This window comes from Theropithecus gelada, chromosome 7b, assembly GCF_003255815.1.
Source record: "Theropithecus gelada isolate Dixy chromosome 7b, Tgel_1.0, whole genome shotgun sequence".
Classification (NCBI taxonomy): domain Eukaryota; kingdom Metazoa; phylum Chordata; class Mammalia; order Primates; family Cercopithecidae; genus Theropithecus; species Theropithecus gelada.
Window position 1 is genome coordinate 4,110,700 of NC_037675.1, and position 27,728 is coordinate 4,138,427.

The 27,728-nt window shown below is 46.8% G+C and overlaps 1 protein-coding gene across 3 annotated transcripts; it reads left to right on the forward strand.

The window, feature by feature from the left end:
- The first annotated feature begins 389 nt into the window (after positions 1-389).
- VPS33B (VPS33B, late endosome and lysosome associated) lies at positions 390-25,795 on the forward strand. Of its 3 annotated transcripts, XM_025392671.1 has the most exons (23): positions 390-1,076; positions 5,351-5,431; positions 6,164-6,225; positions 9,031-9,080; positions 9,614-9,681; positions 13,876-13,921; positions 15,690-15,784; positions 16,094-16,198; positions 16,599-16,695; positions 16,916-16,993; positions 17,199-17,272; positions 17,560-17,646; positions 17,835-17,925; positions 18,163-18,237; positions 18,499-18,563; positions 18,687-18,741; positions 20,470-20,516; positions 21,390-21,522; positions 22,101-22,174; positions 23,611-23,712; positions 24,228-24,303; positions 24,410-24,526; positions 25,165-25,795. In XM_025392671.1, exons 1-23 carry the CDS (start codon positions 981-983, stop codon positions 25,242-25,244), a joined length of 1,854 nt encoding a protein of 617 aa, XP_025248456.1. In that variant the 5' UTR covers positions 390-980; the 3' UTR covers positions 25,245-25,795. The 3 variants fall into 3 exon arrangements, with proteins under 3 accessions (XP_025248456.1, XP_025248458.1, XP_025248457.1); XM_025392673.1 differs by lacking the exon at positions 6,164-6,225; XM_025392672.1 differs by lacking the exon at positions 5,351-5,431.
- Positions 25,796-27,728: the final 1,933 nt, after the last annotated feature.

A 27,728-nucleotide genomic window follows, 5' to 3' on the forward strand; every position in this document is an offset into this window, starting at 1 on the left:
CAATTATTATCCGAAGAAGATCCACACATTGAAACATTTAGTTGATATATCCCTTAAATCTCTTTTATTCTGAAGTGTTTCCCCCTCCCACATTTCTCCCTTTGCCATTTTTTTTTTAATAAGACAGATCATTTGTCCCATATAATTTCCTACATTTTGGGTATGGTTGATTTCACACCTACGATGTCTTAACATATTCCTGCTAATCTCTATACAGCCTATAAACTCGTAGTCAGATCTTGAGGCTTGATTAGGTAGGTGATGCTCTGTATTTCCTATGCATCTCACCAGGAAATGACATGATGGTATGACTGATCAGAGTTCAGGTATTGTTAGCCTGTTGCATCCATTATGTCTTTTTTCTTTTCTTTTTTTTTTTTTTTTTTTTTTTTGAGGCAAGGTCTAGCTTTGTTGCCCAGGTTGGGGTGCAGTAGCGCGATCGCAGTTCACTGCAATCTCCGCCTCCCTGACTCGAGCGATTCTCCCACCTCAGCCTCTTGAGTGCTGGGACCCCAGGCACAGCCACCTAATTAATAGACTCATTGCCTCCGATTTTAAAATGTCCCTTTCAAGACACCGTCCCCTTCCTGGTACGCGAAGCGCTGGGAACGAAAGGGACTTCCGGGAGATCTAGGAAGTCGCTTCTCTTTCTGGCAGGAGGCTGGGTTCTCCCAGTACGCTGCGGAGTCTCTGCGGGGTGTAGACCGGAATCCTGCTGACGGGTTGAGTGGATCAGGGAGGGAGGGTCAGGACACGGTGGCTGCAGGTCTGAGACAAGGCTGCTCCGCGGTAGTAGCTCTCTTTGCCTGGAGGTGGCCATTCATTCCTGGAGTGCTGCTGAGGAGCGAGGGCACCTCTGGGGTCTTTGGAAGTCGGTGCCCAGGCCTGAAGGATAGCCCCCTTGCGCTTCCCCTGGGCTGCGGCCGGGCTTCTCAGAGCGAAGGGCGTCCTTCCACTCCGCGGCGCAGGTCACCGCTGCCATGGCTTTTCCCCATCGGCCAGATGCCCCTGAGCTGCCTGATTTCTCCATGCTCAAGAGGCTGGCTCGAGACCAGCTCATCTATCTGCTGGAGCAGGTCAGTGCTCGCCTGGCGACTTTATCGCATCTACAGTTTAGCACTCATTGGATGCACATTTCTTCCTTGCCGTGCCCCTTTTATCTTGTTCTTGGCCCCTGGTATTTCCTTGGAGCTTCCCCAGCAGGTCCAGAATGAATCCAGGGAGTAGTAAGAGCTGTTTGGAACCTGGCCAGAGAGTTAATGGAAATCAGCCCCCAACCCCCATACAGGCAAGGGAGACACCATTAGTGCCAGGCATCCCTAGGGACGGAAAGATGGTTAAGACATATTTGCCATTAGGGATCCTACCACTCCAGCAGGAGCTGTGTGAAGCACAAATTATCACACACAGGTGGTAAATGAGTGATAGAGTAGTGTACCCGAAGAGTTCAGAATAAGTGATCATTTCTAGCTGGGGTGATGATCTAGGAGCTTCAAGGAGGTGAGTGTGAATAATAAGCTTATTTTCTTTGGCGACTAAGCATGCTCCAGGCAGATAGATTGGTAGGAGCAAAGTTGACAAACCAGGGAAAGACAAGGCATGTACAGGGAAGACAGCCATCAGCAGTTAAACAGTAGCCACTGACGATTTTTTTTTTTTCCATTTGTGGCATGAGACAATACTTGATGATGATTCTAAATAGTGATGTGTGTGGTGGGGTAAATGGGCAACAAGAAGGCCAGTTAGGAGACCGTAGATTAGACAAGTAATAAAGGCCCACACAAAACTGGTAGCAATGTGAATGAAGGGAAATGATGAATTTTTAAGTTATGGTGAAAGAAAACTCAAAGACTTACTGATTGGTCATAAAGGTTGAGGAGAAGCAAAAATGAGTGAGATTTTTAACCTGGTTATTAGGAAAATAATACTGCTACTGTGATTTTAATGGATTACTTGTGTAATCATTTAGTTATTCATTTTATGTCTGTATTCTTCATTAGATTGGAAGGTGGGCAGGGATCACGTTTGTTTTGGTCAACACTACCCAGTGAGTACCTAGCTTAGAGGCAAGCGTGCACCATATGCTTAATAAATATTTGTTGTATGAACATTGAATAGAAATGAGAAAAATAATTAGAAAAAGGAACAGGTTTGGTGGGGGAAGTTGATTTGTTTGGGTTTGGATGGGGGAAGTTAAGATGCCAGTGAGAAATACAGCTTGTAACATCCAGCAGATAGAAATGTGGAACTGCAGCTCCATTGTGAGGACTGGAAGGAAGATGGATCAAGACGAGAACAGCAGGGCATCTTGGACCAGATTTTATTTCTATTTAATTTTACTTATTTATTTTTTTTGAGACAGAGTCTCACTCCGTTGCCCAGGCTGGAGTGCAGTGGCGCAATCTTGGCTCACTGCAACCTCCACCTCCCAGGTTCTGCTTCAGCCTCCCGAGTAGCTGGGATTACAGGTGCGCACTAGCTCACCTGGCTAGTTTTTGTATTTTTAGTAGAGACAGAGTTTCACCATGTGGCCAGGCTGGTCTCGAACTCCTGACTTCAGGTGATCTGCCCGTCTCGGCCTCCCAAAGTGCTGGGATTATAGGCATGAGCCACCACACCCAGCTTATTTCTCTTTTATACTTAGTGCTTGCACAGTGACATGCATATAAAAGACTTGCAACAAATGTCTGAAGAATTGAAAAGAGGTGCTAGTTAAAGCCGCTAGTTCAGGTGAGATCAAGTAGAGGAGACCAAGGAGAGAAACTTGAACCCACTGGGTTATTCAGCATGGCCAAAGTGGATTTCCAGGCAATAACGTCCTCTCCTAACTAACTTCTGACTTAATTTTTGTTAATGTGCATTGCTATTCAGGCTTGAAATATCAGAATCATCTTTGCCTGTCCTTCACCCTGATACTTAACTGAACCAGTTGCTGAGTTCCATGTATACTTCTTTACACATAACTTTTTTATGGTGATTATAAAATAACACTTGCACATTATAGAAAATGTAAGAAGATCAAGGAAAGTAAAAAGAAAAAAAAAATTACTTATGGCCCTACCATAAGTTATAAGCACTGTTAACACTGTTAATTTCTTTGAAGTATTTTAAAAAATTATATTAGGCTGGGCGCGCTGGCTCACGCCTGTAATCCCAGTACTTTGGGAGGCCGAGGTGGGCAGATCACCTGAGGTCGGGAGTTCGAGACCAGCCTGACCAACATGGAGAAACCCTGTCTCTACTAAAAATACAAAATTAGCTGGGCATGGTGGCGCATGCTTGTAATCCCGGCTACTTGGGAGGCTGAGGCAGGAGAATTGCTTGAACCTAGGAGGTGGAGGTTGGGGTGAGCCGAGATCACGCCATTGCACTCCAGCCTGGGCAACAAGAGTGAAACTCCATCTCAAAAAAAAAAAAAACCAACATTATATTACACATTCCATGTATCTCTTAATCTATTTTTGCTCATACCACCACCAGCCTAAATCAGGCCCTCTTTCATTGCCACATGCTTGGGCTTCCTGGATGGTTTCATTAACTCCCTAAGTGGACTCCCTGCCTCCAGTTTCTCCAGTCTTCAGATTCATTAACATTTCCAGCTGATTGGAATGCTTCAGTGCACAAAAGCTTTATTTTTCCCTGTTAATTAGAGGATCAAGGCCACACTCCCCAAAGCTGGCATTTGGAGCCCTTCCTGCTCAATCCTAGCCAACTATTTCGGTCTATTTTTCACCATTCACCTACCTCAAGATTTCCTACCCTCTGTTGACCATTTTGGGTTTGGGAAACTAAAAAATAAAGAAACATTTAAAAAGCCCAAACGTGGTGGCTCACACCTGTAATCCCAACACTTGGGGAGGCTGAGGCAGGTGGATCACCTGAGGAGTCAAGGGTTTGAGAACATCCTGGCCAACATGGCGAAATTCCATGTCTACTAAAAATACAAAAATTAGCCAGGTGTGGTGGCATGCACCTGTAATCTCCGCTACTTGGGAGGCTGAGGCAGGAGAATTGCTTGACCCTGGGAGGCAGAGGTTGCAGTGAGCTGAGGTCCTGCCACTGCACTCCAGCCTGGACAACAGAGCAAGACTGTCTTTAAAAAAACAAAAAACAAAAAACAGACCGGTAGCAGTAGCTCATGCCTGTAATCCCAGCACTTTGGGAGGCTGAGGCAGGTGGATCACGAGGTCAGGAGTTCAAGACCAGCCTGGCCAAGATGGTGAACTGTCTCTACTAAAAATACAAAAATTAGCCAGGTGTGGTGGCGGGCACCTGTAATCTCAGCTACTTGGGAGGCTGAGGCAGAGAATTAGTGGAATCTGGGAACCGGAGGTTGCAGTGAGCCGAGATCACGCCACTGCACTCCAGCCTGGGTGTCAGAGGGAGACTTCGTCTCAAAAAACAAACAAAACAAAACAACAAATAAGATTAAAAATAAATAAATAAAAAATTTCCTGCCCTCTATACCGTTGACCTTTTGGACTGGATCATTCTTTGTGGTGGGGGCTGGCCTGTGCATTGTTGGATGTCTCGCAGCATCCCTGGCCTCTACCCACGAGATGCCAGTAAAACCCCTACCCTGAGTCAGATAACCAAAAATGTGTCTGGATATTGCCAAATGTCCCTCAGAGGGCAAAATCGTCCCCTTACCACACAGCCTATGTTCTCTTTCTGATTTTTGCTGGACTGCCCTCTTCAAACATCCGTGTCAACACCCTACCCATTCATGAAGGCCTGGTTGAGAGGACTCTCCCAATGACTTTCCGCTCCCTGTCACTAACTGTGACCTCTCCTTCCTCTGAACAGACATTGAGATCTGTGTCAGGAGTGGTGGTGTAGAAATCGTATGACAGGGATTGTGGGGTGGGGGAGTAGAAGGGTGATGGGGTGAGGATTGTCCCGGGTTTGCTAAGTTTTCTGCAGTGAGCGTGCGCTATTTTATTTTGTACTTAGGAGAAAAATGCAAGGTGGGGTTCTGTTGTGTTTGGCTTTGTTCAGCAGGAGACCAGGGGTGGTTGGGAGCCAGAGTGGAGGAGACAGCAGAGAAGGGGAGTGAGGTGCAGACCAAGGTCACAGGTGAGCAGAAGGGTTGAGTGACAAGGAGTTAACCTGAGAAAGAAGGTGGGATGTCTTCTTCCCGCTGGTACAGAAAACAAGAAGGCAAAACAGGTAAATATACAGAGAAGTGTCAACTGTGGATACAGATAATAAATAAGGTGCCGGGCTAGATGATGCTTAGTGCCCTCCCACCTCAGAGACTATGCTTCTGTTAGATGGGTGGCTAGGCTAGTTCTCAGGTGAGGAAGCTCGTGTGACCTGTGAGTGACCCAACATATTGTGTCTCCTTCAGCTTCCTGGAAAAAAGGATTTATTCATTGAGGCAGATCTCATGAGCCCTTTGGATCGAATTGCCAATGTCTCCATTCTGAAGGTACTATCCCTTTCCCCTGGGGGTCATGCCCCTCTTTCCTCTTTGAGCAGTTTTTCTTTTGATGAACAATACAAATTACTGAAGAGTGACTACCATTGTAAGGCAAACATAGGGTAGCTTAATTGGGTGGAAAAGGGAGATCGATGCTGTTGTTCATATTTTTTTGTTTTGTATTTTTTTGAGGAGGGAGACGAAGTCTCTCCCCGTCACCCAGGCTGGAATATAGTACAATGGCACAATCACAGCTCACTGCAGTCTTGACCTCCTGGACTCAGGCGATCCTCCTGCCTCAGCTTCCCAAGTAGCTGGGAACACAGGCATGTGCCACTACACCTGGTTAATTTTTAAATTTAAATTTGTTATTTATTTTTCTGAGTCTATTTGCTACGGAATATATGATTTTTTTTTTTTTAATTTTGTAGAGATGGAGTCTTGTTATGTTACCCAGGCTGATCTCAAACTCCTGGGTTCAAGTGATCCTCCTGCCTTGGCCTCCCAACATGCTGGGATTACAAGCATGAGCCACCGCACCTGGCCCATACTGTTTTTATTTTATTTTTGGTTTTCCTATTGACAGCTTGAGGAAAGTTCAGTGGGTTGGTTGTCAGGGGAGCAGTTTGATTCCTAGAATAGCATAATTAGGAAGCCCTCAAGAAGTTCCCTATCTTCGTATCACCCTTTGTGCTTTTCAGGCACTCTTATGTCCATTGTCTTATTGGATTCTCTCTGTAGCAACACGAAGTAGACAAGCTATACAAGGTGGAGAACAAGCCAGCCCTCAGCTCCAGTGAACAGTGAGTGTCTGGGAGAATCTGTCCCTACTCCAAGCTGGAGGAGGTCCCTAGGGGCACATTTGCCTTTCATCTGTCCTTGGCTGAGATATATGGTTCACCTCCCTGAACTTTACAATTTCATGGCTAAGTTACTCTTCTGTAGTTTTGTTTTGTTTTGTTTTGTTTTGTCTTGTTTTGTTTTGTTGTCTGTAGTTTCCTTTCTATAGTTTCTTGTCCTCTTCCCTCTCTAATTTATATTACAGTCTATAACCAGATTGGCTAATCTTTCAAAATTATTTTCATCGTGCTCTTCTCAAGAACCTGCAAGGCAGCCGGGTGCAGCAACTCACGCCTGTAATCCCAGCACTTTGGGAGGCTGAGGTGGGCAGATCTTCTGGGTCAGGAGATAGAGACCAGCCTGGCCAACATGGTGTAACCCCATCTCTACTACAAATACAAAAATTAGCCTGGTGTGGTGGCGTGTGCCTGTAATCCCAGCCACTCAGGAGGCTGAGCCAGGCGAATCACTTGAACCCGGGAGGTGGATGAGTTGCAGTGAGCCAAGATCATGCCACTGCACTCCAGACTGGGTGACAAAGCAATACTCCATCTCAAAAAAAAAAAAGAAAAAAAAACCAGAATCTTCTAGGGCTCTCATTACTTGCTGAAGATTGTCTACATTATTTGTCATAGACTCCAAGGCTGTCTGCAGCGTAGCCTCCCACATTACCTTTCCAGCCTTGTCTCTGGTGTGTCCCCTTCAAGCCTCTGTTGAGTTGTGCTTCCACCCGCCTCTCAGCTCTGTGCCTGTACCTTCACCTTTTTCATCACTCCATTCGCTCTGCCTGAAATTCTCTCCTGTCCTCACTGCTCCTATAAAGAATGTCCGCCGGACGCGGTGGCTCACGCCAGTAATCCCAGCACTTTGGGGGGCCAAGACGGGCGGATCACGAGGTCAGGAGATCAAGACCATCCTGGCTAACACGGTGAAACCCCGTCTCTACTAAAAAATACAAAAAATTAGCCGGGTATTGTGGCGGGTGCCTGTAGTCCCAGCTACTCCAGAGGCTGAGACAGGAGAATGGCGTGAACCCGGGAGGCGGAGCTTGCAGTGAGCCGAGATCGCGCCACTGCACTCCAGCCTGGGCAAGAGAGCGAGACTCTGTCTCAAAAAAAAAAAAAAAAAAAAGAATGTCCATCATTCAGAGCCCAGCCACCTCCTCCATGAAGCTCTCTGTTGCCCTTCCAGTGCAGGGTGATTTTCTCCTCTGGATTTCCGTGGCATTTTGTATTTATCCTGTTCACTTGGCATGTAGTCATGTACAGCTGTTGTCTTGATTTTAAAGTATTTCTGAAACTTAATGTACACGCTTTCTTAGAAGAAAAAATTCTCTGGGATACATGGAGAATATATCCATGGACCCCAGTTTGAAAAACATTATTTTCTATTACTTTCTTACATTTTTAAATTTTTTAAATTAAATTTATTTATTTTCAGAGACTCACTCTGAAATTTATTTTCAGAGTCTCACTCTGTTGCACAGGCAGGAGTGCAGTGGTGCAATCATAGCTCACTGCAGCCTTGAGCTCCTGGGCTCAAGGCATCCTCCTACCTCAGACTCCTGAGTAACTGGGATTACAAGTGTGCACCACTGCATCCGCCTGTAGTTTTATTTTAATTTTTGGGGTAGGAGTCTAACTCTGTCACCCAGGTTGGAGTGCAGTGGCGGGATCTCAGCTCACTGCAACCTCTGCCTCCCAGGTTCAAGCAATTTTCCTGCCTCAGCCTCCCAAGTAGCTGTGATTACAGGCGCCTGCCACCATGCCCAGCTAATTTTTGTATTTTTAGTAGAGATGGGGTTTCTCTATGTTGGCCAGGCTGGTCTTGAACTCTTGACCTCAGGTGATCCACCCATCTCGGCCTCCCAAAATGCTGGGATTATAGGCATGCACCACCTCTCCAGGCCTTATAATTCTTGTATTTTATTTTACGATTATTATTATTAATTTTTATTTTATTTTATTTTATTTTTTTGAGACAAAGTTTAGCTCTTGTCATCCAGGCTGGAGAACAATGGTGCAATCTGGGCTCACTGCAACCTCCGCCTCCCGGGTTCAAGCGATTCTCCTGCCTCAGCCTCCTGAGTAGCTGGGATTACAGGCATGCACCACCACGCCCAGCCAATTTTTGTATTTTTTAGTAGAGATGGGGTTTCTCTATGTTGGCCAGGCTGGTCTCAAACTCCTGATGTCAGGTAATCCACCTGCCTCTGCCTCCCAGAGTGCTGGGATTATATGTGTGAGCCACTGCTCCCAGCCTACTATTATTATTTTTAATAGAGATAAGGTCTCACTGTGTTGCCGAGGCTAGTTTCGAACTCCTGAGCTCAAGCAATCTGCCCACCTTGGCCTCCCAGAGTGTTAGGATTACAGGTGTGAGCCACAATGCCCAGCCTTTATTTTTAACTGACAAATAATAATTATATATTTTTATGGGGTATTCTTGTATTGTTTTTTCGGCACTGACTGTTAACATACTGCATATATGCACTTTTTTTGCCCACTGGATTGTAAGTTATTTGAGAACAGCAATTTTTGGGTCCACTATAGGGCCAGTAATGTACCCAGCTCATCACATTCTACCCATTGTGTTGAGAGTATCTTCTGTGGTTGGTGTATGGTGGACCAAGAGAATGGCATAACTTTGGCTAGGATGAGACCTGTAGGGCAAATGGCAAAAAAGTTGGTATTATTTCAGTTTCTTCTAAGTTGCTATCCAACTTGATAATTTTTCTTCACTGTTTTTTTTTTCTTTCTCTCTCATAGATTGTGCTTCTTGGTCAGACCCCGCATCAAGAATATGCGATACATTGCCAGTGAGTGTGCCATGGTACTATGTATAACTGTGGGAAAGGGCGGGCAAGATCTAAGGGCCTTGGCCATAAGGACCCTCTAATAAGAAAATAATTGTTTGAGTTGGCTGTAGCACTTGTGAAGGATATCTGCTTCCCTGCTTCTTTTTTGTTGTTGTCTTTTTTTTTTTTTTTTTTGAGACGGAGTTTCACTCTTGTTGCCCAGTCTGGAGCACAATGGCATGATCTGGGCTCACCACAACCTCCACCTCCCAGGTTCAAGCGATTCTCCTGCCTCAGCCTCCTGAGTAGCTGTGACTACAGGTGCCCACCACCAGACTGGGCTAATTTTTTATATTTTTAGTGGAGACGGGGTTTCACCATGTTGGCCAGGCTGGTCGCAAACTCCCGACCTCAGGTGATCCACCCGCCTCAGCCTCTCAAAGTGCTGGGATTACAGACGTGAGCCACCGTGCCCAGAAGCTTCCCTGCTTCTAGTGTAACTGCTTCGTGCAGATGGCTCATGGCTTGCTGGGCTGCATTCCTTCTCTCTGTAGGTCTTGTCAATGCTGACAAATTGGCTGGCAGAACTCGCAAATACAAAGTGATCTTCAGCCCTCAAAAGGTGAGTCTGGATCCTGGAGGAAGTGGGATAAGGTAGAACAGGACTGAGGACCAGGCAGGGGTAAGGGGCCAACAGCACTACCTCCCTGTCTCAGTTCGTTTTCTGTTGCTGTAACAGAATGCCTGAGACTAGGTAATTTATAATGAACAGAAATTTATTCAGCTCATGGTCTGAGGAGGTAGTGAAATCCAAGAGTGTGAGGCTGGCATCTGGCGAGGGTCATCCCATGGCAGAAGGGTGGAAGGTAGAAGCCAGCACATGAGACCAAGAGGCACCCAGGGGCTGGACTTGCCTTATAGCAACCCCCTCCTGCCATAAGGACATTAATCCATTCATGAGGACTCCTCCCTTACGACCCAATCACCTGTTATTAGGCTGCACCTCCCCACACTGTTGTCCTGGGGATTCAGTTTCCGTTGCACTCCCTCAAAGCAAATTATGTATGATTGAACAAAATACCTGTCACTGTCTTTTCATTTACATATCTTCAATTGTTTAGCAGAGGGTCTGCCAGCATACTATCCCAAATAAAGTGTTGTGGAATTGTGTGAGGAGGCCTCTACGTAGATTTTTTTAAATGAAAAGCTTCACACTTGCGAGGTAGAACCTGCTTTGTATCCCTAACACAAACTCTAGTATAGTAATGGTGCACAATGTTACGGCTTTCAATGACTTTCTCCCTGTATCCCTCTTTAATAATAAATTAGATAAATCATCACCCCCCTCCTCCCATCCCCTATGCTTATGGGGATGTGACTGGGCTGCCCCTAGGTTACTAGAACCATGCCACCATGTATTGGAAAAGCCTTTTCTTGCACAGGAAAGGAGCCTTAGAGACTGTTTTACTCCACCCCAACTTTGAGCAGCTGAGGGAACTGAAGCCCATGCTCACACAGTGAGTTAGCATAGCCAGGCTAGAGCTCTTCCATCTTTAACTCAATAATTGCAGTACATATTTGGAGGTCCATCATAGTCTATCCATTTCTTGATTCCATTGAGCTCCCCTCTCACCTGTGCATCAGCTACATTCATCCTCAATCCCAGTGATTGGGAGGAATGACGTTCCAGGCCTTTACCTTGCCAACCATAGGCCTATAAAGCTACAGCAAGTAGTGCATGCATACTTAGAGAAGGTAGAAACTAGACTAGGAAGAACAGAATTTATTACTTTTCAATCTTTCTAAGAAAATTCTAGAGAAAATAGAAGCAGTAACTAAGGACTGAAGCCTCTGAAACCAGGCTGTCTGGATAAAATCCACCCTTGAGGCCTTATTACCTGTGTGGTCTTGGGTTAGGTACTAAGCTGTTCCGTGACTCAGTTTTCTCATCTGGAAGATAGAGTTGATAATAGTACCTATCTCTTAATTTAAGTGAGATGACTTTGAGTCTCTGTCGAAATAAGAAATCAAGGCCGGGCGCGGTGGCTCAAGCCTGTAATCCCAGCACTTTGGGAGGCCGAGACGGGTGGATCACGAGGTCAGGAGATCGAGACCATCCTGGCTAACATGGTGAAACCCCGTCTCTACTAAAAAAATACAAAAAACTAGCCGGGCGAGGTGGCGGGTGCCTGTAGTCCCAGCTACTCGGGAGGCTGAGGCAGGAGAATGGCGTGAACCCGGGAGGCGGAGCTTGCAGTGAGCTGAGATCCGGCCACTGCACTCCAGCCCGGGCGACAGAGCCAGACTCCCTCTCAAAAAAAAAAAAAAAAAAAAGAAATCAAGTGGGACCCTAGGCTTATATTGTTTTCTCCTTCTATAAAAGGAATAAGAGGAAAGAACCAGTGACCTTCCTTTGAATGTCACCTGAAGATTGATAGCACAATCTTACAAATATTTATCTTAAGATAATATGCTTAGGAATACAAACATGTGAAGTATTATTACCAGGGCAAGAAATTATTGAGTAGGACAACCACTCAGAATTATAGGTACTTTTGAATGCTATTAAAAGAGTCATAGCAATAATTTCTAGTTCTTGGACCCTTACAAAACCATTTCTTTTTTTTTCAAATTATGCTTCCAAGGACAGATTTGGTGTTTTGTTTTGTTTTGTTTTTGGAGACAGTGTCTTGCTTTGTCACCCAGGCTGGAGTGCAGTGCCGCAGTCTTGGCTTACTGCAACCTCCGCCTCCCAGGTTCAAGCAATTCTCCTGCCTCAGCCTCCCGAGTAGCTGGGACTACAAGTGTGCACCACCATGCCTGGCTAATTTTTTGTATTTTTAATGGAGGTGCGGTTTTGCCATATTGCCCAGGCTGGTCTCGAACTCCTGAGCTCAGGCAATCCACCCACCTCTGCCTCCCAAAGTGCTAGGATTACAGGCATGAGCCACTGTGCCTGGCCAAGGACACATTTGTATTAACAGGGAATAATCCTACAAGTTAAAATAATCCTACAAGTCTCTATATTACACAGAAAAACAAAATTGGTATTTTAATGAGTGTTCTCCACTTAACACCTTATCTAATCAAATTATTTGACCTAATTTTATATTAGGAGGCATCTCTCTCTCTTCTTTGAGACTTCTTTGTTAATTATGAAGATTGGCAGTTTTCAGACCTGGCTCTGGAATTCCATTACTTAGCACTAAAAGTTAAAAGCAGGCCTGTAGATTTCAGTTTTCCTGGCAGAAATGAGTGAGGGAGGAATAGAATTCTTCTGCATAACAGTAAAACAAGGAGCACGTAGCATTGATCTACATCTCACAGAGCTAGTATGAAGATGAAGACAAGTGATTCTTGTAAAACACGAAGAATAATGCCTAATCCATTTTAAGGGCTTACAACATTAGCTGTTAATAATGTCATCTCATTATCAGATGTGAGTGCCCTCAGCATTCTTTCTTATTACTTCCAAATATTCACCCTTTCCCCACTTACCTCAAAGGAGGAAGAGATCGTGGCCTTTTCCCTTCGAAGATGAGCTGTTCCATGCCAGTTCTTGACCCCGTTTCTGCTTTCCTTCTCCGTTATCTTGCTTTACCAGGTAGACTTTCTCTTCTGGTCTTCACCCATGTCTATCCCTTCTAAACAATGTCCCCCATTTCATCTCTTCTCCGGACTCCCCCTTCTTTCATGGCCAGGCTTCTGTGAAGACTCTTCTACTGTCACTGCTTCTGCTTCCTCATCTCCACCTTCATCGTTTCATCGAGTCTCCCTCAGGTCTCTGTTGTCAGATCCACTGGTGTCTATTTAATGTTAATCCTAGTTAACTTCCCTGGCGTTTGACACTATTGCCCACCCTTCCTTGCAACTCTGACCTTTTCTGCCTTGACTATTGCTGTTTTCTCCTGCCCCTACCTCTCTGAGTATTCTTGCTCAGTCTTCTCTGCCAGGTCCTGTACTCTGGCCCCCTTTCATCTTGGTGTTCCCTAGGGTCCTGTCCTTAGCTCTCCTCTGTGTGTTCTTTTCTCTTGGACAGACCATCTACTTTTTTATTTATTTATTTGAGATAGGGTCTCACTCTGTTGCCCAGGCTGGAGTGCAGTGGCGCAATCTTGGCTCACTGCAGCCTTGACCTCTTGGGCTCAAATGATCCTCCCACCTCAGCCTCCTGAGTAGCTGGGACTACAGGCATGCACCACCATGCCCGGCTAATTTTTCATTGTTTGGTAGAGACGGGGTCTCTACCTTGTTGTCCAAGCTGGTCTAGAACTTTTGGACTCAAGCGATTCACCTGCCTCGGCCTTCCGAAGTTATGGGATTATAGGAGTGAGCCACTGCACCCAGCCACATCATCCACTTTAAATACAGGGTATACGCTACTTAATCCCAAGTCCTTGTCTGTGTCTCCAGAGGTCCCGTGGGCATGTCCTAAACAGAACTTACTCTCCCTTGTACAGATCGTTTTCTCCCATCTGCTCCTCCACAATTTCCAGAGCACTTCATGCCGTTGCTCTCATCTCTGCCTGTACAACTTACCTTTCGAAGACAGCTGAATTCCTTCTCCTTTGTAAAGTTCTTCCATTCTCTCAGGGAGATAAGAAATAATTTACTCAAACATAAATTAAATGGATGAGAAAGAAATGAAGTGCTGGGCTGGATGATTCTAATGGTCCTTTCTAGATCTAAGAGTCTGGGTTCCCTTTTCTTTCACTGGGTTCAGTAATTATTGTCCTCATCAGTGACCACAGAGGAACTGCAGAGAAATAGAACAGAGAAGAAGGTGGTTACTAATCAATTTCCTTTTCTCTTTCAGTTTTATGCATGTGAGATGGTGCTTGAGGAAGAGGGAATCTATGGAGGTGAGAGGAGATGAATGTGAGTGGAAAGGGACAGAGAACATACAGAAGAAAAAACTGTTGTTGTTCTCCACCCCCCAGCTCTTTCTTTTCCTGGTCTTATTCCTGTTAGTGTAGCAGGAGGAGAGGTTCCTGAGAATGGGAATGGGAACAGGACCACAAATTAGAACACTACTCGGGGCTGGGTGCGGTGGCTCATGCCTGTAATCCCAGAACTTTGGGAGGCCTGAGGTCAGGAGTTCGAGATCAGCCCAGGTAACATGGTGAAACCCCATCTCTACTAAAAATACAATAATTAGCTGGTTTAGCTGGGCGTGCACGCCTGTAATTCCAGCTTACTCGGGAGGCCGAGGCAGGAGAATTGCTTGAACCCAGGAGGCAGAGGTTGCAGTGAGCCGAGATCACGCCATTGCACTCCAGCCTGGGCGACAAGAGTGAGACTTAGTCTCATAAATAGGTAGGTAGGTAGGTAGGTAGATAGATAGATAGATAGACAGACAGACAGATAGAACACTATTGGGGTAGTATGAAAGTAATACCAGGGCTTAGAGTTGGAAATGACCAACCACTCTTTTCTCACCTCCCAAGGCTCCCACAGGAAAAACTGGGCCTCCCCTCTGTGTATTTCTCAGGCTATTCTCCACACAGCCCAAACCTGATCACAGCACTCCTTGCTGGAAATCTGGCAGCAGCTGAAAATAAAGCCCAGAATCCCCAACATGCCTCCTATCCCTTGCACAGTCTGGCCCCGCCTGTCCCATTAGCCTCATTGTGTGCTACTTCCTTCTCCTGACTCACCACCCTCCAGCCAGAGGGATTTTACCTATGCTTTTCCAGGTGCCCAGGATGTTCTCCATCCTACAGCTTTTTGCCTTCCCAAGTCTTACGCAAATTCTAAGCTTAATTTTCTCTTCTTGAGGGAAGTCTTTCCTACACCACCAGTTGTGGTTACAGCCCTTTAATATATGGTGCTCACAGCTTGCTGTTTGACCTCTTTGGAGCACAACCGTGATTTAACAGTTTGTGTCATAATTTGTCTGGTGTGTCTCCCCCACTAGACTGTAAGCTCCAGAAGGTTGGGAGCATGTCTGTTTTGCTCACTGCTGTATCTCTGGTGTTCATATAGTCCTGCATGTAGGCAGCTTTCAGTAAATATTTGCTGAATAATGAATGAGCAAGCTGGGCATGGTGGCTCACGCGTGTAATCCCAGCAATTTGGGAGGCCAAGGCGGGCGGATCATCAGAGGTCAGAAGTTCGAGAGCAGCCTGGCCAACATGGCAAAACCCTGTCTCTGCCAAAAATACAAAAATTAGCTGGGCGTGGTGGCGCATGCCTGTAATCCCAGCTACTTGGGAGGCTGAGGCAGGAGAATCGCTTGAACCCAGGAGGTGGAGGTTGCAGTGAGCCGAGATCTCACCATTGCACTCCAGCCTGGATGATAAGAGCTAAACTCAGTCTCTAAATAAATAAATAATGAATGAATGAATGAATGAACGTTTTCTTGGCACTTTTGGTCAGCCCTCTAGTAAAAACCCATCACTTACCAAATTGTGTTACAGGCTGCTGTGGTCGCATCTCCTTTCCTTATCAGACTGTGAGCTCCTTAAGGGCAGGGACTATGTCTTATTCTTCTTTGAGCCTCTATTGCTTAATGCAGTACTGGCGTGTGGCAGGCACTCAAATATTTGTTGCATGATTGTGGTGGACCTTCCCTCTTAACGTGGAGCTAAGTACCTTCTACAGGGAGGCTGATGCTCTGTGTCCCCACAGATGTGAGCTGTGATGAATGGGCCTTCTCTTTGCTGCCTCTTGATGTGGATCTGCTGAGCATGGAACTACCAGAATTTTTCAGGGATTACTTTCTGGTAAATGCAGAGGCCCTTGGGTCTTGGCATCAGGGGATGGAGACACATGTGGGATGCAGAGGGCTAGAAATACCAATGTAACCTTTGTCCAACTCAAGTAATTTATCACGTGATGATAAAGTGATAGTGATACAGTGATTGAGTGCTACAGATTGGTCTTTGTGGGACTTCCTGTGGAGCCAATGAAAATGAGCCTTTCAAGCATCCCCCAGACCCTGCCACCCTGCTCCAGGGCTTCTAGGGCTAACCACTTTCCAAATGGTCCTATTGGGTTGATTCATATCTTTGTGACTTGTGTGGTCCCTGCAGGAAGGAGATCAGCGTTGGATCAACACTGTGGCTCAGGCCTTACACCTTCTCAGCACTCTCTATGGACCCTTTCCAAACTGCTATGGAATTGGCAGATGCGCCAAGGTAAGAGCACTAGCAGTACTGTTGTCCCAGCAGACCCTGTTTCCCCTGTTGTGTACCCACGTGAGGTTATCCAAGGGTATCTGTGATATAAGGTGTATTCTTTGCTTTCGTTGTTCTGGAATAGATCCTCAGAGAGGAGAACTTGTGTGACTAACAGAGAGGCAAAAGCCAGGGTCTCCTGGGTGGCATTCCTAAATCTCTTTTCATTTTGGGGACAGAGTAACACATCTTCTCACCAGTATGAAGAGTGTCAGGGAAGGACAGACACAGATGGGAGTAGATAGGGCCATATTGTGAATAATTAGCTCCTGTCTCGGGGACAAGAGGAAGTATCACATGGAAGGAGTTGTCTGCAGTAGGGACCTGGACACAAGACTGAGAATGTTTTGGGCCCTGGCAGATGGCATATGAATTGTGGAGGAACCTGGAGGAGGAGGAGGATGGCGAAACCAAGGGCCGAAGGCCAGAGATTGGACATATCTTTCTCTTGGACAGAGGTAAATTATGCCCAGCGCTCCTGTCATCTTTCGGCCCTAGAAGACATGGGAATATGGAAAGCGTGGTGGCAAAGTTAAAATCCTAAGGTTGGGGCTGTGAATCCCAGCTTTGAGGAGCGTGGGTCCTTGGCCCTATGGAAAGTGTCAAAGCTGCCCTTGAGCATGCTGTGTAGAAGGCTGGGTCAGGGAGAACCTTCACGGTCAGGGATCTCTGTTTCAGATGTGGACTTTGTGACAGCACTTTGCTCCCAAGTGGTTTACGAGGGCCTAGTAGATGACACCTTCCGCATCAAGTGTGGTAAGTGCCATGGTCCTCTGCATCTTGGCAAGATGGATGTGGTCATCAGCCTTGGCACCTCCCACATGGCAGGGCTTGTGGGAGAGACCCAGACCCTGAATGAACTGCTGGCTTCCAAATAGTTTGAGGACCTTTATGGCAGTTGAGGGAAGGGTAGGAGAAGTCCTCATTGGAGATCCTAATAACTGTCCCTCTGCTCTCAAAGGGAGTGTCGACTTTGGCCCAGAAGTCACATCCTCTGACAAGAGCCTGAAGGTGCTACTCAATGCCGAGGACAAGGTGAGGGTGTGGGTGCTAGCAATGGCCCCCACTAGGGCCACTGCTTATACCAGGCTGTGGGCCCCAGCGCTGCGAGGGGCGGCTGAGTCTGTGGGAGAGAGGGTTTCCCCACCAGTTAAGAGCATACCTCAGAGCACGGAGTAGGCATTTGATATGGACTTATGGATCCCAGCTCAGCTTTGTTTGTATTTCTGCCAGAACACCTGAGCACCCTTCCCGTACTGTCATTCTACTGCTAAGTGATGGTTCCGATAGAGTAAGTTGTTCCTGTCTTACTCCCCTCACAGGTGTTTAATGAGATTCGGAATGAGCACTTCTCCAATGTCTTTGGCTTCTTGAGCCAGAAGGCCCGGAACTTGCAGGCCCAGTATGATGTGAGGCTCCAAGCCCTGGTCCTCTGTTTTGTTCCCTCAGTGGCTTCCCAAGGCTGCTGCCCTTGGACTCTCCTTCTAATATTATGACAGGTTCCCTGTCCTTTCTCATGGATAGATGACAACTGAGGGAGGGTGGTGGTTTCTCATGTATGAGGTTGGGGGGTTAACCTTTGGGAATTTTCCCACAGCGCCGGAGAGGCATGGACATTAAGCAGATGAAGAATTTCGTGTCCCAGGAGCTCAAGGGCCTGAAACAGGAGCACCGCCTGCTGAGTCTCCGTAGGTTTCAGCTTGAGGGGCGTGAGGGGAAGTGACTGTATCCCTCCGGGGAAGGCTCCAGAGTACCATTACCCCGAGGAGGAGATCCCTGTTCATCTGACGCATATGGTCTTATTTGGTGTAAAGTGGGAAGAAGTGCTTTTGGATTTTGCCTTAAGAGGTTTTTATTCTTCTGGACAATAAAGGGACATCTTTCTAGAAACAGGAATATGTCAGCTCCCTTTATCCAACTTGCAGATATTGGGGCCTGTGAATCCATCATGAAGAAGAAAACCAAGCAGGATTTCCAGGAGCTAATCAAGACTGAGCATGGTAACTGCCACAGCCTTGCTGTGCTACTGCCCACACTTCTACTTCCCCAGCTCCCAGCCTCGTCCCACCCTTAAAAGATGTTCTCTGGCTCTTTCCAGCTGACACTGGCTATGTGGAATGCTGGTTCCTGCTAGAAGTCCTGGGGGTCCCTTAACCCACCCCAAGGATGGAGAAAGAGATGGGGAGACAGACACCTGTTAGCATAGATGGCAACAGCTAAGCTGGTCCCCTAGTAACAGGCTCTCCTCTGATTTCTCACAGCACTGCTAGAGGGGTTCAACATCCGGGAGAGCACCAGCTACATCGAGGAACACATAGACCGGCAGGTGCGCAGGTGGAGGGCTGTGGGGGCCAAGAATGGCGTTTAGAGGTGGGATCAGCCTTAAGCAGAAGGAAAAGAACACGTGTTGTGAAGCTTCAGTCCTCCTTGAGTCTTTCTTCCTATGCAGGTGTCGCCTATAGAAAGCCTGCGCCTCATGTGCCTTTTGTCCATCACTGAGAATGGTGAGCCCAAAAGACTAAAGATGAGAATGTCAGATTGAGAAACTATGTCTTAAGGACAGAAGAAGTGATTTTGAAAGGCTAAGGCAAATGTCTTAGCAAACAGAATGTTTCCCTGTAATTTCATGGGTTCTTTTTTGTTTGGGGTGAATTATCACCAGGACACAGGGTAATTTATTGTTTTAGCCCTAAGTGGGACCACATCCAGGCCACCCTAGAGCCCTGTCATATCTTAGGACTGCAGGGGTGTAGAGCTGAGTGGCGTTTCTCTCATCACTCCATCTGTCCTTATTTTCAATAAGATAAAGATACATTCCAGGAAAAAGGGACAGCAAGTTAATTTCATGAACATTTATTTTATTTATTTATTTTTTTTTGAGACAGAGTCTCGCTCTGTCACCCAGGCTGGAGTGCAGTGGTGCGATCTCGGCTCACCACAACCCCCACCTCGTGGGTTCAAGTGATTCTCCTGCCTCAGCCTCCTGAGTAGCTGGGACTACAGGTGTGCACCACCATGCCCAGCTAGTTTTCATGAACATTTCTAAAATCCCAGATTCTGTAACTTTCGTGGCAACTTGTTTTCACTGTTGAGGTCTTCCAGTTGGTGAATATTCTTGAAGGTTGCCTTCTTTTTCTTCCTTTTCTTTTTTTTTTAAAGACAGAGTCTTGCTCTGTTGCCCAGGCTGGAGTGCAATGGCACGATCTCGGCTCACTGCAACCTCCACCTCCCAGGTTCAAGCGATTTCTCACCTCAGCCTCTCGAGTAGCTGGGACTACAGGTGCACGCCATCACACCAGGCTAATTTTTGTATTTTTAATAGAGACGGGGTTTTGTTATGTTGGCCAGGCTGGTCTGGAACTCCTGACCTCAGGTGATCCACCTGCCTCAGCTTCCGTAAGTTCTGGGATTACAGGAGTGAGCTACTGTGCCCGGCCGAATGTTGCTTTTTACCCAGAGAAGTATTTTGCTTTTTCTAAATCTCATTTACTATAGTTAGAATCCCAGTTATTCTTACCTCGATGGAGAAAAACATATAAGACCATGCTTTTGGAACTCACACTTTTCCTATTTCTCAATAGTTGTGAAGCAGTTCCTAGTAGAACTGCCCCTTAGCCAGGAAGAAATGCATGAGTCTGCCAGTGCAGTGGCTTATTCCTGTAATCCCAGCACTTTGGGAGGCCAAGGCAGGTGGATCTCAAGATCAGGAGTTGGAGACCAGCCTGACCAACATGGTGAAACCCTGTCTCTACTAAAAATACAAAAATTAGCCAGGCGTGGTGGTGCATGCCTGTAATCCCAGCTACTCAGGAGGCTGAGGCAGGAGAATGGCTTGAACCTAGGAGGTGGAGGTTGCAGTGAGCCAAGATCGCGCTCCAGCCTGGGTGACAAAGCAAGACTCCATCTCAAATAAATAAATAAATAAATAAATGAGTCATCACTTCTCCTCCCTCCTGCTGCATCCTCCCCACATCCCACTATGATCACCATTAGTTCCAGTGTCCCCTCCTCAGCACCCTTATGTTTCACAGGCCTTCTTGGGAGCTCCCAGACCTAGGCTTTATCTTTCAGTAAGCAAGCTTAAAATTTGAACCAACTGTATACTCTGCAGGGTTAACATTTACTGAATCCTTCCTCCTGAAGAAGGCATTCGTTGCTGGTTGATCTGTACATTTTAGGGTGCCTCTGCCGGCCTCTTTCTCATGCACCTGTCTTACTTTCTTCACTCTTAGGTTTGATCCCCAAGGATTACCGATCTCTGAAAACACAGTATCTGCAGGTAAGGCCTGGAGAATGTATTCTTGAGGGAACTTGGTGGAGGGCAGTTACTGGGCATTTTTGAAAGAGGCAAAAGAAGTGGCCCCTTTCCTGCCTCCATTACCCTCCTGTTTCCATTCAGGCCTCCCTCTTAGAGCTACTAGGGAGAGTCACCTTTCACCACGCCTCTCTGCCCTCTACCCTTGTTTCACCCCATACACTGACGGCGCATGGCCAGTGCTGAGAATTTAATTTAAACATTTCAGCGCTGGCCCCAGAGGTGAGTTCTTACTCCTGGGAGTCTCTCTCATTTTAGCACTGTGTGAGACATTGATTCAGCTTTCCTTCCTGGTACTTCTCAAGTCTTACTTCATCCAGGAAGCCTTTCCCATACATCCATAGGTCTCTTCGTTTGGTGTTTAATTATTTCTTTTTTTTTTTTTTTTTTTTTGAGACGATGTCTCGCTCTGTCGCCCAAGCTGGAGTGCAGTGGCGCAATCTCGGCTCACTGCAACCTTTGCCTGCCAGATTCAAGCAGTTCTCTGCCTCAGCCTCCTGAGGAGCTGAGACTACAGGCACGAGCCACCATGCCCAGCTAATTTTTGTGTTTTTAGTAGAGACAGGATTTCACCATGTTGGCCAGGCTGGTCTCAAACTCCTGACCTCAAGTGATCTGCCTGCCCTGGCCTCCCAAAGTGCTGGGATTACAGGCATGAGCCACCGCTCCCAGCCCTGTTTGGTTATTTCTGATGTGAAAATTTATCTCAACAAAGTGTGAGCTCCTTCACACTGCAGCAGAGGCTACATAGTCCTTCTCTCTCTCACCTCTGTAGTGCCTGACAGTGCTAGATGCTCTTCAGACACTCAGTAAATAGTCTAATTGCATCTTCTTCAGAGCTATGGCCCTGAACACCTGCTAACCTTCTCCAATCTGAGACGAGCTGGGCTCCTAACAGAGCAGGCCCCTGGGGACACCCTCACAGCCGTGGAGAGTAAAGTGAGCAAGCTGGTGACCGACAAGGCTGCAGGTAAGCAGGGAGCACAGGTGACCCCTACTCCAGCTGTTGTCCTGACTTCTCTCAACAGGTAGCACGCTGGGAGGGACAGAATGAATTGGAGAAGGTGGACTGATTCCTTCCTATTAATGTCATTACTATTATTACTACTACGTCTGCCAGTAAGAGTGGTTTCCACATAGTGAACACTTACCATGTGCTGAGCCCTTTAGTTTCTCATTGAATCCTCACAAAGACTCTGTGAGGTAAATTTTCTCATCCTCATTTTATGGATGATGAAACTGAGGCTTAGAAAATTAAGTGATTTGTCCCAGGTCCCTTAGTTAGTAAGTTAGGTCAGTTTAACTCCAAAGCACATACCAATAAACTTGGGTTACCCTGTGGATTGCATTTAGTAGAGACCTGGTACCCTGTAGGAGGGGGAAGACTGTGGGTGGGGAGAAGGGTGGGAGTTCCAGGGAATTGTAGTTGAACAGCTTCCGAGAGTTTTTGGATGTGATTGGTGCTGTCGTGTCCTGAATGGTGTTGTCCGTGGCAGTGTCATGAATCCATAGACCTTAGGTGAAACCTGACACAGATTTCTTCCCCAGGAAAGATTACTGATGCTTTCAGTTCTCTGGCCAAGAGGAGCAATTTTCGTGCCATCAGCAAAAAGCTGAATTTGGTATGTGGAACAGGGATGGTTAGGGGAGACGGTGGGTTCATTCCATTGTGGGGTACTTTTTTTTTTTTTTTTGAGATGGAGTCTTGCTCTGTTGCCCAGGCTGGAGTGCAGTGGCACAATCTCAGCTCACTGCAACCTCTGCCTCCCAGGTTCAAGTGATTCTCCTGCCTCAGCCTCCCGAGGGATTACAGGCATGTGCCACCACACCTGGCTAATTTTTGTATTTTTAGTAGAGACAGGGTTTCACCATGTTGGCCAACTTCTGACCTCAGAAGTTCTGGTCTCGAACTTCTGACCTCAGGTGATCCACCCACCTCAGCCTCCCAAAGTGCTAGGATTACAGGCGTGAGCCACTGCGCCTGACCCATTGTGGAGTACTTTGAATCCACAAAAACCTTTTTGTCATTTCTTTTTTTTTTTTTTTTTTTGAGACGGAGTCTCGCTCTGTCGCCCAGGCTGGAGTACAGTGGCCGGATCTCAGCTCACTGCAAGCTCCGCCTCCCGGGTTTATGCCATTCTCCTGCCTCAGCCTCCCGAGTAGCTGGGACTACAGGCGCCCGCCACCTCGCCCGGCTAGTTTTTTGTATTTTTTAGTAGAGACGGGGTTTCACCGTGTTAGCCAGGATGGTCTCGATCTCCTGACCTCGTGATCCGCCCGTCTCGGCCTCCCAAAGTGCTGGGATTACAGGCTTGAGCCACCGCGCCCGGCCCCTTTTTGTCATTTCATGTGTATAAAGATTCTTTTGTTTGGTAGTCTTATAGCATGGTAGATTCATTCATTTAATCAACATGTAACAAGCACCTGCCAATGCCAGAGAATATTCTAAGTGCTGCTTCAGTGACAACCATATCCCATGTCTCTTAAGGACAGGGAAAGGAGAACCTGTCTCCCCAGCCCCTTCACATTATCCAATAATGGTGCATGGGAACTCATTCCAGAGAACTGGCAGTTACTGAACAGAAACTGCTATCTTCTGTTACGGATTCTCTTTTCAGGGCTATTGCTGGTTCTCCCTTTTGTTGAAATAAGAATTGTTCTTTGGGCTGTGCCACTTTATCTGACCCTTTAAAGGGTTAGGGAGCTGAGCTGTCACTTGCCTAATTAAGTCCCTTTGTCTTTTTTTTTTTTTTTTTTTGAAATGGAGTCTCCCTCAGTTGCCCAGGCTGGAGTGCAGTGGCGCCATCTCGGCTCACTGCAAGCTCCGCCTCCCGGGTTCACGCCATTCTCCTGCCTCAGCCTCACAAGTAGTTGGGACTACAGGCGCCCGCAGCCACACCCGGCTAATTTTTTGCATTTTTAGTAGAGACGGGGTTTCACCGTGGTAGCCAGGATGGTCTCGATCTCCTGACCTTGTGATCCACCCGCCTCGGCCTCCCAAAGTGCTGGGATTACAGGCGTGAGCCACCGCGCCCGGCCAAGTCCCTTTGTCTTATAGATCCCACGTGTGGACGGCGAGTATGATCTGAAAGTGCCGCGAGACATGGCTTATGTCTTCAGTGGTGCTTATGTGCCCTTGAGCTGCCGAATCATTGAGCAGGTAAGAGCATATTACTCTTGCTCCCATTCATATTTCATTCTCTCTGCTTTCTCTTGGTCCCTAACTTGTCTTGACTTTTTTTTTTTTTCTTTGAGAGATGGAGTCTCGCTCTGTCACCCAGGCTGGAGTGCAGTGGGGCGATCTCAGCTCACTGCAGCCTCGGCCTCCTGGATGTAAGTGATTCTCCTGCCTCAGCTTCCCAAGTAGCTGGGACTACAGGCATGTGCCACTGCACCCAGCTAATTTTTGTATTTTTAGTAGAGATGGGGTTTCATATAGACGAGGCCAACTATATGTTGGCCAGGCTGGTCTCGGACTCCTGACCTCAGGTGATCGCCCCGCCTCAAACTCCTAAAGTGTTGGGATTACAGGCGTGAGCCACCACACCTGGCCCTGTCTCAACTTTTTGCTACTTGAGTAATGAGCAAGAAATGTGACAGTCTGGCTGCTGTGCCCTTCCTTTCCTAAGCCTGATATTGTTTGTAACCTTAAAAACAGTGCTTATACCTTCCCAGGTGCTAGAGCGGCGAAGCTGGCAGGGCCTTGATGAGGTGGTACGGCTGCTCAACTGCAGTGACTTTGCATTTACAGGTATGTGGCATCAACAGTAGGGTAGGCTGGCAGTGAGAGGTGGGCTGGATGCACCACTCAGGACTAGCATGTCAGGGAAGAGCTGAATCTGGCCTGATCCTCACAGACATGACTAAGGAAGACAAGGCTTCCAGTGAGTCCCTGCGCCTCATCTTAGTGGTGTTCTTGGGTGGTTGCACATTCTCTGAGATCTCAGCCCTCCGGTTCCTGGGCAGAGAGAAAGGTAAGAGAGAGCAGAAAGGTGAGAATTGGCCTGCATTGTATATGGGCAACAAAGTGTTGGCTGGGCGCAGTGGCTCATGCCTGCAATCTCAACACTCTGGGAGGCCGAGGCAGGCAGATCACCTGAGGTTAGGAGTTCGAGATTAGCCTGACTAACATGGTGAAACCCCATCTCTATTAAAAATACAAAAATTAGCGAGGCATGGTGGTGGGTGCCTGTAATCCTAGCTACTCAGGAGGCTGAGGTAGGAGAATTGCTTGAACCTGGGAGGTGGAGGTTACAATGAGCCGAGATAGCGCCATAGCACTCCAGCCTGGACAACAAGAGCAAAACTCCGTCTCAAGAAAAAAGAAAAAAGAAAAAAAAAAAAAAACCCACGCAAAGTGTCCTACATAGGAATAGTTTTCTCCTGGCCTCGGAGTACAACTTGCCATAGCCTTACTGTGGGCTGCTATAGCAGGGAGCCCAGTTATACCAGGCGCAGAAAGCAGTGGTGCCCAAGGGTATGGCACTCAACGTCTCTGTCTATAAACTGGTGCTCTGATCCCATGGGGACTGTGGAAATGGAGGGGCTCTATGGTTATCGTTGGGGCCTAAGATCTGCGCTGTCTCTTCTGCTGCTGCATTTGACTCCTTAGGCTACAGGTTCATTTTCCTGACAACAGCAGTCACAAACAGTGCTCGTCTTATGGAGGCTATGAGTGAGGTGAAAGCCTGATGTTTTTCCCGGCCAGTGTTGACATCTTCCCTGAACACATTCCTCAGTGGGAGGCAGGCATCTGGCACCCAGCTGTTATAACCAAGTGTCTACCAACTACCTGCTACGAGCCGGGAGCATGGAACGGGTTGGGATTCAGAGAACATATCTGAGAAGAGAGTTCACTTCCTGCTCCCAGGATATTTCTCTTTTCTGTTTATGAAGTACAACCCATGCTGCTAAGATACAAGCAGGAAGAGGTATCCTTTGCTAAATCCTGTTTGAATATCATTGTAAATAAAGCCTCTGCTCTCAGATGTAATATGTTTGTTGTTCTGTACACGCACTTCCATCTTTATTAGTGAAAGCCTATTGGAGCCTTCTACAGGGGCTTCCTATGCTTCTTGGCCTGGACTTTATAGTGGCCTGATCTGGTTCTTCCCTGTAAAAGTCACTTGACCATTCTGTACCTGAGTTTCCTCAACCATAAAATGAGGGGGATGGATGAGGTGACCAGCAAGCACGTTTCCAATTCTAAAATGTTGTGATTCATTACATTTTTGAGAAAATGACTTTGTTGTTTTAACTTAAGGAGGCACTTCAATTTTAAGCGTTTTGTTTCTTACTGCAGAATGAAAGATTGTGTGCCATTAGAGCCATTTCAGGCATCAGCAAACAGTGCTCCTATAAATGTACCAGTACCCTCCTCATTGCTGATGCTAGTAGCCTTTCTCCTTCTCTCTTTACCTTTCAAAAATGATGAAATATAGGCCAGGTGCTGTGGCTCATGCCTGTAATCACTGTACTTTTGGAGGCCAAGGCAAGAGGAAAGCTTGAACCCCGGAGTTTGAGACCAGCTTGGATAACATGGCAAGACCCCATCTCTACAAAAAATAAAAAAATTAGCTGAGGGTGGTGGCACACGCCTGTATTCCTAGCTACTGGGGAGGCTGAGGTGGGAGGATCCCTTGAGCCCAGGAGGTTGAGGCTGCAGTAAACTGTGACCCTCTCTCAAAAAAGAAAAGAAAAAAGAAGGAATTACAACCACCTGTGTTAGTGGCCACTTTTCAGGCCTCTTCCAACTTGATCCCACTGATGACTACACTTTCCTTGAAATTGTCGTATTCAGCTTCCATAATACCCTTTCTTTGTCCTCCCACAATCTCTTAGGTTGTTCTTTGATCCCATTTGCTGACATCTCCCCTCTCTGTCCTTTGTTGTCATCCACTTCCAGATCTCAAGCTTTCATCTCACTCCACACAAGTATGTCCTACCTGGTCATTCCACAGGCACTTCAAACTCAGCATGTACAAAATAAACTCATGAGTGGAAGCTCTTGTCCCTACTTGAATCCTTTAATCTGCTCTTCTTCTTGTATTCCCAAACTTTGTTCAAATGAGCAAAAAGTTGTATTCTTGGCCTCAGATTTTTTCTTTCTATGCCCCACCTTCAGCTGGTTCCCTTGTCCTATTGGTTCTTATTTCTTAATTTTTTTTTTTTTTTTTTTTTTTTTTTGAGACGGAGTCTCGCGCTGTGTCGCCTAGGCTGGAGTGCAGTGGCGAGATCTCGGCTCACTGCAAGCTCCGCCTCCCAGGTTCACGCCATTCTCCTGCCTCAGCCTCCAAGTAGCTGGGACTACAGGTGCCCGGCACCACGCCTGGCTAGTTTTTTGTATTTTTAGTAGAGACGGGGTTTCACCATGTTAGCCAGGATGGTCTCGATCTCCTGACCTCGTGATCCACCCGCCTCGGCCTCCCAATGGTTCTTATTTCTAAATGCCTCTAGTTCATCTTCTCCTCACCATCCCTATGATAGAGGTCTTTATTGTCTCTTGCCTGGGTTTTTGTAAGAGTGTCCCTCCCAGCTGCTCATCCTCCCATCTGTTCCCCATTCCACAGTGCTGCCACTTACTAAGAGGAAGAAAGAAAATCAAAACCTGAGTTACTGGATCATCAAAAGTATTCTTCCTATAGAATAAGGATCATTCTGGGCCCAGCGCAGTGGCTCACACCTGTAATCCTAGCACTTTGGGAGGCCGAGGCAGGCAGATCACTTGAGGTCAGGAGTTCAAGACCAGCCTGGCCAACATGGTGAAACTCTGTCTCTACTAAAATATAAAAATTAGCCGGCTGTGGAGGTGCGCACCTGTAGTCCCAGCTACTCGGGAGGCTGAGGCGGGAGAATCACTTGAACCCAGGAGGCAGAGGTTGCAGTGAGCCGAGATCGTGCCACTGGACTCCAGCCTGGGCAAAAAAGCAAGACTCTGTCTCAATAAATAAATAAGTAAATAAAAATAATGATAATTCTGTATAAGAATACATTCCAAGGAAAAGGCATTCCTCAAGCATCTAGCTAGAATTTTGAGTGTTATTTCAAGCTAGTGTGCAAGACCAAAGACACTGCCAACAGGGCTGTTGTTCGCAGAAAGAATAGGTGGCATCAGAAAAAGATTAAACAGTGGCAAAACATTGCCCTTCCATCAAGTAGAAATATATGACCCTGTAA

Excerpts from the sequence above, each read along its gene's own strand:
- VPS33B (XM_025392671.1), top strand. The coding sequence starts at position 981 with ATGGCTTTTCCCCATCGGCCAGATGCCCCTGAGCTGCCTGATTTCTCC. Across the intron at positions 5,432-6,163 it reads CCAATGTCTCCATTCTGAAG|CAACACGAAGTAGACAAGCT; the intron begins GTACTATCCCTT and ends TTCTCTCTGTAG. Across the intron at positions 17,273-17,559 it reads TACTCAATGCCGAGGACAAG|GTGTTTAATGAGATTCGGAA; the intron begins GTGAGGGTGTGG and ends CTCCCCTCACAG.